Source organism: Hibiscus syriacus, unplaced genomic scaffold (genome assembly GCF_006381635.1).
Source record: "Hibiscus syriacus cultivar Baekdansim isolate YM2019G1 unplaced genomic scaffold, ASM638163v2 tig00110198_pilon, whole genome shotgun sequence".
In the NCBI taxonomy this organism is placed as follows: Eukaryota; Viridiplantae; Streptophyta; class Magnoliopsida; order Malvales; family Malvaceae; genus Hibiscus; species Hibiscus syriacus.
In genome coordinates this window covers 165,428-179,857 of record NW_024062623.1, presented here as the reverse complement: position 1 = coordinate 179,857, position 14,430 = coordinate 165,428, and the positions used below count along the sequence as shown (strand labels likewise).

At 36.0% G+C, this 14,430-nt stretch overlaps 1 protein-coding gene and 1 pseudogene across 1 annotated transcript; one reads left to right on the top strand and one right to left on the bottom strand.

The window, feature by feature from the left end:
* The first annotated feature begins 102 nt into the window (after positions 1 to 102).
* LOC120218368 (DELLA protein RGL1-like) lies at positions 103 to 2,129 on the top strand. The gene has a single exon (XM_039215322.1). The coding sequence runs from the start codon at positions 150 to 152 to the stop codon at positions 1,938 to 1,940; it is 1,791 nt and encodes a 596-aa protein (XP_039071253.1). The 5' UTR covers positions 103 to 149; the 3' UTR covers positions 1,941 to 2,129.
* A 1,396-nt stretch (positions 2,130 to 3,525) lies between these two features.
* LOC120218470 lies at positions 3,526 to 13,943 on the bottom strand (annotated as a pseudogene).
* Between the last annotated feature and the right edge of the window lie 487 nt (positions 13,944 to 14,430).

Genomic DNA, 14,430 nt, shown 5'->3' with positions numbered 1-14,430 from the left:
AAGACTCTTTCATTGGACAATATACTAAAATATTCCTTCTTGTTCATAAAAATATTTTCTTTTATACATCATATTGAATTAGTTGGAATTGTTGAGTGCTTTCTATATAGTTTCCTTGAGGGGTCTCTTAGTTTCCATTTCTGTCTACCATGGGGAATTATGTGCATTCTTGGGACGACTTTAATATTTATGCAGCTCCAGATAAGTTAAGTCCTTCCGATAAAGGATTCGAGAGCTTTACTGGCGGTATTAAAGGGAAACAAAGTGGTTTTTATGGTGTTGAAGCTTGGGGTGAAACTGTAGCCATTGATTCCTTGCCTTCTGATTATGAATTCTATGGAGATGAATCAATGGCTGCCACAGGTTTCGGTTACTCGAAACGAGGCCTGCAGCAGCAGCAACAGAATATTAGGTGTTGTGATTTCCTTGATGGTGTGAGTTTCAATGCTCAATCTCCATTGATTCCGACATGTTTCAATGAAATCACGGAGCTCGGTCGGATCAGGGATGGAGTTTGTGAGGATATTGATGAGAAAAAGAAGGGAAGACAGCAGCCTCGTTGTTTATCTTCCCTTGGACTGCTGAACAGCTACGGCAATGGATTCAAACGTTTGCATGGGGAAGGAAGAATAGAAGATGATATAACCGTATCCGACGCTCGGGATGATGAAGACCGAAATTTTTCGACTGAAGAAATCATGAGGATTGCTGGAGAGATGTTTATAAAGTCATGTGGCCAAAGTGTTGATGGAATCTCCATGATTGATCAACCTTCTAATGTTTGTTTTTCGGGATTGTCGGACCAGGAGACGAGAGACGTCGAGCTTGCTGTGCTTCTTCTAGCCACTGCAGAAAAAATAGGGTACCAACAATATGAAAGTGCTGGCAGATTGCTTAAACAATGTGATTTCATGTCGTCGAAAACCGGAAATCCAGTTCAGCGAGTAGTCTATTATTTCACCGAGGCGCTTCGAGAGAAGATCGAAAGAAGTTCGTCAAAGGGTTTAAAGTGGAGGCCGTTTTTTGATATCGACAAGGCGATGATGACCATGAACCCGGCTGTATTGGCATGTCATCAAGAGCTTCCTTTTTCAAAGGTTACCCAATTTGCAGGGATCCAGGCCATTGTGGAAAATGTTGCTGATGCAAAAAAGGTTCACATAATTGATCTTGAAATAAGACATGGTGTTCAGTGGACTATCTTAATGCAAGCTCTTGCATCTCAACAACACGAATGCCGTATGGAGCTCCTGAAAATAACAGCCATTTCGACCAAAGCGAAGGCTTACGTTGAGGGCACCGGCAAGAGGCTCTTGGGTTTTGCTCAGAGCTTAGGAATACCCTTTGCCTTCAAGGTTGTTATGGTCTCGGATATGTTAGATCTTAAAGAAGATCTCTTTGAAATTGATGCCGAAGAATCCATTGTGGCATATGCGGGGTTTGCTTTCCAGAAAATGCTCGTGATGCCGAACCGGATCGAAAATATAATGAGGGTACTCAGAGTTATGAATCCTTGTTTAATGGTGGTAACCGAAATCGAAGCCAACCATAACTCACCAATCTTCGTGAACCGTTTCATCGAAGTACTGTTTTTCTTCGGTGCATACTTCGATTGCATCGCAACTTGCATGAAACATGATATCAAAAGCAGAGAGATCATAGAATCAGTGTTCTTTTGTGAGGGTATTCGGAACATGATAGCGAGTGAAGGCGACGAAAGGAAGGTCCGGCACGTGAAGTTCGATGTTTGGAGGGCGTTTTTCGTTCGGTATGGGATGGAGGAGGCGGCATTAAGCATGTTATCCAGGTACCAGGTAGACCTTATTCTAAAAAATTTTGCCTGTGGAACTTGCTGTACGCTCGATATGAATGGAAAAAGTCTACTCATAGGTTGGAAGGGAACGCCGATGCATTCAATTTCGGTTTGGAAGTGTCTATAAACCGACGGATTAACGTCTCTAATCTTCGATACTTCCGTTCAACTGTTTGAAGTATGAAAGTCGTGATCATCATCAATCAGCAGCAGCAGCAGCAGTGAATGTGATGATATAGTTTTATCTCATGATCTTTGCTTATGGATGTCCATTTTGAAATTTTGTGGAAGCAACAAGCTCTGTGATTTTGCTGTTTTGAATGTGTTAGCTTTGACTGTTTATTTTATTTTTTAAGTTTTCGATGCCTAGGAGCAAAATTCCTCTTACCTAAACTGTTCAAAAAATTATATTCGATATCCGTTTCGTTTCGTTTATATATATATATATATATATATATATATAATGACTACGAAAATACAACTCTCCAAAAATATTTCGGAAACATTTCAAAATTTAAATATACTCGTTCGAACACAAACTCGGAACCCATTGTCCAGTAGAATACAAAATAAATAAGCTGCAACGCGTAGCCCATCGGTTCCTGGTTTACCCTTTGGCCGCCTTTGAAGGAGCTATCCAGGGTGCTGGCGTGCTGCTCGAGGCGTTCACAACGCCGCCACTCATACACACCATTTAGCTCGAGCCAATGGTTCCGCCCACCATGGCAAGTGCAGGACCAGCAAACCACATGGTTCTGCAAGTGGACAGCATGCCGGGCCCTCACCCTAGGAGTTTTCCAGCTTTACTCCCGCCTCTTCCAGCGTTGGTGGCTCCACCATGGTTTCAGTACCACTACCAGCCGGCGTTCCGGTTCCTTGCCGCACTACTAGTTTATGAGAGAAATAGCCATGTCAAGTATACGCATAATGAGACAGGAAACATATTATATGTGTATTATTTTTATATAGTCCCTATATACACACACTACAAGACATTTATGAACATGGAGAAGCTAGACAATGTCTGGGAAGCAAAGTATTGCAGCCATCAGGCAATAAAACGTAAAATTTGGAAGTTTGGGTCCATGTATCAACCGGGCAGACTCAACATGACAAAACAAGAGAGATAAATCCTAGATTCTAAATAATTATTATTGTTGAGCTAAATGTATCAACGAAGTGATTGTAGTTTAGTAGTAAGAATTCCGCGTTATGACCGTGGAGACCTGGGCTCAAATCCCAGCATCCAACCAAATCCCCCTAGTTTGCAGCTTCTGTCACTAAAAATCCTACGAGCTTTGAATTCATAGGCTTGTTTTATGTTATTTTTTTTAATTATTTTTATTTGTATTATCATATTGTGTATTGCTTTTATCATAATATTCAATTTTGGAAAAATGCATTTGTTAACCAATTTAGAAGAAAATGAAGCGTTTCTAACATGTTATCATTAATTTGTATATATATCCAATTTTGTATTCAATTGAGCAAAAAGAAAAAGGATGATGAACATAAGGGAAATAGAAAAAAAAATGTACTTACCAACTTGTAATGTACAAAGTGGGTCTATTGATGAGATTTTTAGCCTACAAACAATAAAACTTGGCCTTTCCTCTATACAACACCCACCACCAAAACTCAACAACACTTGTGCATGCCCCAGTCTCTCTATCAGTCGGTTCAGAATGCTAAAATATATTCTTTTTTTTAAAAAAAAAAAGTTAAAAATTAGACAAAAACAGGTATGTTTCTACAGAAGCAACAGTTTGGTGGTGAGCCTAAAAGCAGAAAGTCCAAAGCTCAGAGCTCAAAGCATCGGAAAAGCCTCCTGGCTTTTTGCATACTTCAGTATAATTTTCCTGCACCTCCGCTTGCACTGGATCATCCATCACCAACGGACAAAACAATTCGAATTTCTTTCTCATCCACTTCCCAATGTTTCTGAATCTGGTTCTGTGGTAGCCAATGCCGAGACCCTTTAGTCACCAAGCAAATCCTTGAGTCGAATTCAACAATCAAGAAAACGAGTTAAACTGTGCATAGTGATTCTCCGAAATTACCCTTAAGATCCATTCACAGCCATTTCAGGTGAGGATTTTGGTGGTACCAAGGGACAGTCCTCGCCACTAAGTTGTCTATTGTCCAAGGAGCTATGCAAGCAATCTGAACTGTTTCTGGGAGGTTCCTTATCTCTCTGGCTGTCCTCTTCTGAACTACTTTTATCAGAACTTCTCACACTGCTAGATTCTGTTTCTGTATGATTTTTCTCACCCGAACCTTTGTTCCCATCAGCTGATTGACTAGATAAAGGCACGGCATTTGCAGTTTTCTTACTTGGCAGCACTGCCTGGCTTAGGGTCGAACGCAAAGTCGCAAATACACTCTCTCTTGATTTGGAGCTTTTACCCAGACCCTGCTTCTTATAAGCTAGATCGTCCTCATGCTCCCTAGAAATCAACTTTCGCTTTAACTTAAGGGGCTCCAGGCCTCCTTCATCATCCTCTGATGTTTCAGTCTGCTTCTTGGCGGGTGGTCTGTAGTCTTCATCATCATCATCATCATCATCATAGTCAACGAGTCCGCCAGATCTTGGGCTAAATAATCAGAACAAAAATATCAATTATGAACCCAAGCACACCGTACAGCATTTTCAGTCATCAACCATCTAGGATGAGGTTAAGGCTGAAATACCTTAATGATGGGCAACTTGCAGCAACTCCATCAGATGAAACAGGCTGAGATTGTACTTTCCGAGTGAAAGATTCAGATGTTGTATCCTCTTCGTCACTGCATATGCATCCAGATATAATCACTATAGTGAAAATGGCTCAGTGGGAGAAGTCTAAACACATCTGTTGATGAAAGCATACCCGTCCTCATTGAAATTGTCTTCCTCCTCTTTCCCTAGAGCACGCTTATCAATTCGTTCTCTTGAGTCCAACACATTAACATTCGCTTTTGTTCCACAATTTTCCAAGCACTGCAAACAGACAAGTCATATCAATGAAAGTCTGGATCTGAAAATCTCAGCAGTAAAATAGGTTAGTAACTAACTGGCATACCTGTTCATACTTGACTTTCAGAGAGTGAATGGAAGCCAAATTCTCAAACTTAACCAACTGATCCCAAAATGAATCAACTATGTGTTTAACTAATAATTTCACATTTTCCTGCATGAAACAAAGTTATTAGCAGAAAGAATCATCAAGAAATGTCTAACATCACTATTTAGAGCAGCAGATAAATATTCCACCTTCCGGATATATTCAAAAAGTTCCAAGACCGCAGAGTTCAGTACATTGTAACGATTTCCATTAGCAACAAAAGCATCAACAACTGGTTTGAGAAGGTTTTTCTTAACAAAATGATTTATCAGATGTTCATCCTGCAAAATGAAAGCTTAATCAGTTAAAAGATGTAATAGCTTTTAATCAAATCGTGTCCATAAATTTGCTAATTTGCAATAAATTGAAATAATTATAAAAACGGGAAAATCGAAGTCCTAGAAATTGTATCTTACAAATGCACAAAAATGAAAAAAATATATACAATCACATGCACAACAGGCTATGAGGAAAAAGTTCAGAAAAGGAAGTGAAAAGGTGTCCATCCTCTCCTATTAATAATTTAATACCCTTCCCAGTAGTGTAGCAATCATTCAAACAGAATAACTCAATTTTTAACTGAGCCATCTGAAACAACAACAGTAGAAACACCAGAGGCAGAAGATATGCCAACAATTAGCAAACCGCGTTTTATGTTATTCATAGTACCCCTATATGAGATGGCATGCGTCCATTATCATTTGGTGTCTCTAGGCCAAAGCTTATGTCCACTTTGACGACGGTGTCAAATGATATCCAGCATAACATGAGGTAAAATGAAGAATCAGAGCCACATATACATACCACATATCTCAAAAGATAAATAGATCTTCGAACTGAGAAACTAATTCTCCATGTCCCCATAAGAAACCAACAACAGTCAAGCACAGTTGGACACTAAATTGTTTCACCTCCAATTTCATATATCAATGCCATTTTTCATTCTAAAGATATCATCAAGGGTGAGTGTGAACATTTCAACTTTGATGGGATAGAATTATTCTAAAGCTTGAACTGAACTCACTTACACGACGAGAGAGAATAGTGCGAACAAAGCGAACTGCAGCAACTACTAGGTATTTTTCCCTTCTCCGTGTAAGTAACAAAACTTTGTCTATAACGTTGTTAAGGAGAAAACTACACCTGAGCAATTAAGAAAAGGCCAAATAACATCTTAGATTCATAAGCCAAAATTTTCTAAATGATACATAAAAAGTATCCAAGAGATTACTTTATTCTGTAAGGATGGTGCACAACACAAAAGCAAAGCAATTCACATATGTTTAACAGAATTTCAGGTGTTGTGCTATTTTGACTTTCAGCACTGCTCGTCAAATTACTTGTTGACTGCCCAGCCACATCAGGACATGATAATATTATGACATCAATAAGCTGACCCAAATGCTTCTCATAAAAGATATCAACAATCGTATCTCTCTGCAATAAAAATGAAATGAGGTCAAGCACTTACAGGGAAAAAATGGAAATGGTAAATAAAAAAGGAACTAGCAATGAAACCAGCATAAGGAAATTAGATTAAAACTTATCTTAAAGTTTGACATTTTTCCAATAATAAACAGATACATATAATAAAACAAAGTTCAACATACAAAACTCTTCCACCTGCACAAGTGAAGGCAAAAAATGTTGTTGATTCCAAATATTGCACAACCAAAATATGAGGCATGAAAATCAATACTAATCTTTCTTCTTCGATGATATCTAAGTTATATGGTGACAATCTCTTAGTAATCTACAACAACCAGAGGATCAAACATAAGCCTAATGAAGTTTTTTTTTAAAACGAAGCTTACAGAATTCTGATTAGGCAAGTTAGACGTGAAAATATGAATTTAGCAAACTTTTGTAAGAACTCATCTCATCAATTAACTCTATAACTCTATGCATAAGCCAACTCAACTTGTTTTCAGGACTCTCATCTTCCAACCACCTAGAATCTAATTTATAGAATTATGTGCTTCTCTAAGAACTGCATTAAAGAAAAGCACCATATTCTCGTGCAGTAAAGCAACTTAAGACACGTAAAGATTGGAAAAAAGGATAGGCTAGACCCAAAAGTCTTGTGGCCTTGAAGAATTCATGTAACCTACCCCAATTATTTTGTAAATTAGGTTAACTGTAAGTCTATACAATTCCCATCTACCAAAATATAACATTTGCACATAAAAATAGAGATAAAGGTAGGCACCTGGGCTCCTGACAATGTGAACGAATCCAGTAAACTACGGAGAATTTCAAGAAATTGACAGTGCATATCATCCCCAAAATCTGTTATCATCCCTTTAACCTGTGAGCATACACTATATTAGTTTTAATTCTACCTCCACAGAGAACATATTTAACACAGTGATCGATATCTCGTAAGTTCATCCAGTAGTAATGCTTCCATACAATAAGTACATCATATCTTTTTTTGATAGGAAATAAGTACATCATATCATCCAAAAAATCTCGAATAAAGTATGTACCAAAAGCCCTAAAAGAGAAATTCCTTCCGGTCGAACAACATAAGACCGCAGAAGGTTTGGATCCTGATTCAAGAACAGTATGAGGATGTCTGTCCTGCATCCATTATTGAGATCTATTATTAGGACTGTAATTAGGGAAAGAAAAGTTTACACACTAAGCAGGAAGTCACAAACATAATAAAGAGATATACTAAAATTGAATTACCCAGTTAGTACAAGCTTTTTATCTCGACTCTGCAGAGCATCAGTGATAATGTCAAATATACCTTCATTTATAAGATCCCTAAATGATAGGGAAAAAAGAACCATTCAGCCACAAAATATAACCAATTAATTGTTTAAAATATAGTCCTGGAGAAGTAGTAGCTTTCAGAATCAAGATAGCAACATGAAAAGAATGCTAATACGAGATGCCTAACTTGTAGAAAAACCTACCTAAATAGTTGAAGCTGCTGCACCATCTGCAGGCTCTTGCTTAAACTACAAAATTCGTGCAAGAAATATACCTATTGAAAAAAGAAAAAGTCAACATAATTAATGCCAAATCAACTGGAATAAATCATATAGTTGAACCATGAAAAGAGCTGCAGATATTCAAAACCGAAAAACATTCAGATATTTGATCTCACCCAAAGCAAGACCTTTCAGGACCATATAAAAATCTAACATCTAAATGCATACAAGAAAGCAAAAAAACCGATCACCTTAGACAAAGTACAAGCAAGGAAGCTCTAAGCAAACTCACAGTCCAGAACTAAGCATAATTCATTTAATCAAAATCTAAAAATTTTATGAATGAATTAAAACATATGGTAAAATACGAAAAGAAACTCCTAAACTGCTTTCATTTCATTAAGTTAAACCCCTACACTTCTATTGTACTCAATAAGCCCTTGTTCTTCAATTTGTACCTATATAAGCCTTTATATCAAATGAAAGTTAGACTTACGTTAAGGGCTTCCACAGAATTAAAAGTTAATGACTTATTTGAGGTACAATATAAGTATAATAGAAGTATAAGGACATACCTTGACAGAGTGATAAAGTTTAAAGGATTTTTTTGTTATTTCAGACTAAAATATAGATTAATGTCGTATTTGGGTACACTAGAAATGTAAGGATGTTATGGTCTCCCGAATTGGATCCAATTATGGGTCTATTTAACAGGCGAATGGATTTTGAAGATGAAGGAAGGGGGTTTTCTTCTTTCAACCTACAATCACAATTGTTCATGCTCTAAGGACATAACCTGATGACCTCTTGAGAATAAGATGAATTCTGAAGTATAAATTGTTAATTTTCGGATGTCATAAATACAGAAGAGAAACTGACAACTGTATAGAAAATAACCTAAGTAAGAGAACTTCCAAAGATTACTTAAATAATTACTTTGCAGCCTACACTTTGACTTGACCCAAGAGTGTAGCGCTTGTAAACCTGAGATGGCTTGCTAACAAAGGACATACCTAGACAAAGTGATAAAGTTCAAAGGATTTTTTTTTGTTATTTCAGCCTGGAATCTAACATCAAAATGGATTTTTAAAAATTAAAAAATCAATAATCTCCCTCAAATTCTAAAAAGAGAAGGGCACAAACTGAGAGTCAACAAAGTTATATCTCCAAGAATCTGCCGCTCATACCAATTAGTTTCAAGAGTAAATGAAGCAGCATTCATAACCAAATGAAAAATAATTATACAATTAAACTTCAATGTGGGTAATTACCAAATTTTTCTTTGATTCAGCAGTTGTGGTGGGTGATCTCAACCTAGAAAACAATTCCTGAATAAAGGTGCTGTCATCCTTCAACAGAGAAATAACCTACAAAACAATAAGCAGTTTAAGGACGAAAGAAACAAATAGCCTAATATATTAACAAGAAGCAATGAAAATCTTACTATTGCATTGTTAGAATGAATTATAGAATTGAGACTGGCAACTGTAGCCTCATCCAATACCCTTGCCAAAACAACATCCTGAAAGAAGCAATCAAAAGCAAGAATTACACATCTAAAGACATGAGGATGACTCAAAAGTAAACATTTAAGATCATTACCTTCAAATAACCAACTCTGTATGTCTGGTGAATTTTTGATAGGGCCATTGAATTTTTAATTGGAACAGCCTGTAAAAAAATATGAATAAACTCTTTCTTACATTATTTCACCGGATCTAAACCCCCTATATACACCTACGCAGTATGCAGTAAGACCCATTGAAGAAAACATTACCTCCTTAAAAACAATATGATCTTTCAGAAAATTACGATAGCGTTGCACCCGAGGAACATCAGATCATCTGCAAACCAAAGAAGAAGAAGAAGAAACCATCATACCAAAACAAGCTAAACCGTCAAGTAATTGTCAACTTCAGGGAAATAAACTTGAAAACATAGAACTTTCAAAATGAAAAAAAAAATTAAAAAGGTTATTAGCATAAAAAATAATTGTACATGATTTTATTACTGAAGGCCACATCCAAACAGTTATATAAGTAAAATTGCAAATTGAATATCCAATTCAATCCACAAACAGTCACTGATGATAAATCCATAAACAAATAGTGGTGTACTTACATTCAAGAGAACCAATAATATCCATGATCAATTCATCCCCAAATATTTTCTCAAAAATTTGAGCACTATTGAGCAAAACTGTAAGACAACCAATAATATAAATCATGGATTCACGAATCAGCTGTAAAATACAACATGTATTAACAAAATTAAAAAAGAACATTCAAGTGAAAGTGGACTAACTTATCCCCTTCACTATTTTAAATATCATGTGAAGACCATCCATATTTTCCAAGTCTTCGCAGATTCTAAATAGCTCCACCAGCTTCTGAAAGAAATCTTGCTGCATTGTGATCAAACTCAGTTTAGCATGTCTGAGTATTTAGAATTAACACATGTCGAAAGTCGAGACAAAGTTATTAAAATACAAAGTTGAAACAGAAACAAAGAAAACCAGGAAATTAAACAATAAAAACATATGGAAAATAAATGAAATTAACCAATAAATAAAGCTCATAGTTACATGTAGAAGAACGATGTTTAATCTCTCTCCCATATGAAATGGAAAATCACTGAGATTACACAATCTCAGAAGGTACAGAAGCCAGAGGAAACCAAACTACAAACATCATAACACAGCCACAACCAATAACTTAATATGGCATAATACCAACATTATCAAAGGTTCAATGGGAGTTAATCACAGAATACTGAACTGCACAAGATCTAGATACAGAAGAAATCCATATGCTTGAGCAAAGTTTTCAAAGAAGCATACATCATTTAATATTAGTTCTGTCAGCCGCATCTGATCATCAATGCCACTCTCAGTCATTATCTGCGGCGAAAAATCGATCAACTTAATGAAAAAATGTATAAACAGGTATTCTTAGGCAGAGTAATCTGAAGAAGCTTTCCAAAAATATAAGCAGGGCATACAGAAAATATAGAGACTAAAAGAACCACTTACTCCATATTACAATTTACAAGTAATTATAGCATAAGCTCAAATATAGATAACCGATGCATGCATAAATAAAAAATGAATAAATAAATAAACCCCCTTAATTCATATGAAAAATAAGGAAGAAATGAGGATGAAAAGCATTATGACTGAAAATATCCAATACTTTTAAAGGAAAGACCCAAAAACTCACACCATGCAACAAAAATAAAGCTAAACAAAATACAATCAAGAGGACTGAATCACATTAGAACCTTGAGGATTATGGGGAGAGTGGTAAGCTCCACAGCTGGCAACTCCCTCAACTCACTATTCATTGAGTGAAATGTTTCACCTGCAGTAATAACATATGAAACAGTTGTTATTCATGACGGTACTCCAAAATTACACAATGATAACTTTTATATTATGTCTAATAGAAAAACATTGCACATTCTCAGAAAATGATCATTCTGTGCATCAAAGCCGAAGATGATGACCACTCAACTAAAGAATCCCATTTAATTAAGGTCTTCCTACCTCTAAGGCAGAAGAAAAATATACTACTTGATTAAAAAGAACTTTTTGGAAAATTTCCAACCTAAAATCTTTGTTTGGACCAGAGTTACTAAGAGAGTTAACCATTTACACAGATACAATGTTGGATCAACTTGAATGAAGAGTTAAGAGCTTCAAGGATTTCAAGAAAAACTTACTGTTGAGAGAAGCGAAATGCATATTTCTTTGGACGTTACAGATGTGGTCCCTGCAATAGAGAAAGAGGATAAACAAAGGGGAGAAGAAAGGAAAATGGTTGACACCATAAACTTCCAGCACAGTGAACTCTAAGAGAAAGGATATAAAAATTGCGATCAAAAGCATTGAAAGAGGATGAAGCAATTTATAAACATTATTACCATATGTAAGAGCATCCTGTGTTCTCTTGAAAACTAAGTGCTAATTCTGTAGAATACTCGGAATCCCTCCATGATATGATTGTATCTGATAATAAATGCACATATCATCCAATGAAACTGATATTTTCACAAATAACAGACGTGGCTTTTAGTGAAAGCAAAAGAATACCTTCTTGTTTTCTGTAAATGTCATCAGGGCTGATACGGTGTAAAAGCAACGTCTCATTGTCTTCTTCATCAAAAACAAACAAAGCCAACTCTTCTGATCTCTGAATTATAATATGTTCATGCTTTTATAATGAGGAAGACATTTTCATCAAAATAACTTATTTTCAAAAACTAAATCCAGTATATCCAGATTCAAAACAGAAAAACCTAAATCAAATAGAAGATCTGAACAGACCTCCAGGTAATCAACAGTGACATGCCCAGTTCCTTGATCATCCCATTTACCGTCCTCACTCAAACGATAGACTTTAACTCGCTGAATTTATAAGTACGATAAATTGACACAAAAAAGGAGATTAGTTCAATAGCATATGAAGACTCGAGCAAATTTCAAGAAACAAACATCAGACTGAAAAAAGGTCTGGTGTACCAGGGGATTATATCATTAAAACACTGCATAGTCCCACAACATGAAGTTAAACCTTTAGCAGCTATATGAGCCCTTCTACCATAAGAAGATATCATTTGAATAAAAAATGAAGAGAATAGTTAAATAGAATTCTCAAACTCGTGATGAATTCACAGAATATATAACACCGGCCGAAAATGGTACAAATCTAGTTCACTAGACAATGATATCCTTTTCCCATAAAATAACACCTACATTTAACTAACATAGCAAAACAAGCTAAAATCCCAGTTAACTAGTAACCTAACATAAGCATTTAACCATGTGGAATGAATAACTACTTATTTCAAAAAGTCTGTAGTCATCAACTGAAGTAGAGACATACTGCAAAATGAATCATGACTTATTCCAAATTTCTCATGCGTAACATTTACCGAAGACTAAAAACAAAGCCCTGACCACATTTCTTAAGTTAATTCACTTCACGAAACACTTCAACCCAAAACCTAATAAATAGTACTACGCAACAGGAAAAAAAAGAGTCGCAACTTTACCTATAAAGCAGAAATGAATTTAGAACTAATCGAAAGATAAGAACTTTACTTACACCGTAAATTCCAATTATTCCTCGATAATGAAAAAAAACACAAAAGCCGAAGCAAATACCCAACTCATCCTAGGAGTGAACTGGTAAAAAATAAGGAAAATTTAGAGGGCCCAAATAAGAGCAGATAAAGATGAACTGACCTGAAGCGAATTTGAGTTGCCTTGAGATTTCTCTTGAGCGCCCATCGAATCTTCTCGCTCTCCGATTACAAAATTTCTGGAATCCCAAAAAAGCCACGGGGAACCGTAAAGATTGAGGACTCGGAAGTTAAAATTGAGAGACTTAGGGGAGACTCAGGAATTAGGGCTTTTGGGAAATGAGAGAAGAGCGGGCTATTGGAATACTAGGCGGGAGAGAAATAAGAATTTCCCCTGTGAAAGGAGATCAATAGAAAACACTAACCGCCATTAACGAAAGCTGAAGAAACTTCTTTTCTTTTTCCACTCTCTCCTTTTCTGTATTTTCTACGCTAAGAATAACTTCTTTCCTTCCCCCGACCTTCGATGACCAAGAAAATAGCCACGGGGAACCGTAAAGATTGAGGACTCGGAAGTTAAAATTGAGAGACTTAGGGGAGATTCAGGAATTAGGGCTTTTGGGAAATGAGAAGAGGGAAAGAAGAGCGGGCTATTGGCATACTAGGCGGGAGAGAAATAAGAATTTCCCCTGTGAAAGAGGATCAATAGAAAACCCTAACCGCCATTAACGAAAGCTGAAGAAACTTCTTTTGTTTTTCCACTCTCTCCTTTTCTGTATTTTCTACGCTGAGAATAACTTCTTTCCTTCCCCCGACCTTCGATGACCAAGAAAATAGCCACGGGGAACCGTAAAGATTGAGGACTCGGAAGTTAAAATTGAGACTTAGGGGAGACTCAAGAATTAGGGCTTTAGGGAAATGAGAAGAGAGAGAAGAGCGGGCTATTGGAATACTAGGCGGGAGAGAAATAAGAATTTCCCCTGTGAAAGGGGATCAATAGAAAATAAAACGAAACTAGAAAAACAATTGAAAGTTTATGGGTAAACTACACATTAGTATTAACTATTAATTTTGATCGTTCTAATACTTAAACTTTTATTTTTTTTAAATCATACTTAATATTTAATTTTTACTTCATTTTAGTACTCATAGTTAAAAACTTAGTGTATGTTTGTTTGTCGTAATTTGAATTACGGAATTGGTTTTCCCCGAAATCCTGTGTTTGTTTCATGTAATTCGTTTTCCGGAAAATGTTTTCCTGTGTTTGTTTCACGTAATTCGTTTTCCGAAAAATATTTTCAAGTGTTTGGTTGTAGGAAAACTAGTTTGTCAACATAATTCATTTTCCTGGTCAACAGAATTTCCTATGTGTTTTCTGAAAAATGTCTTACGGTCTGATTTTCCGTAAGTCATTTTCCAAACTTTTCACTTCAAATAATAAATACTCAAAATAATTTTATTTTATGAATTTAATATTAATAAAATATTT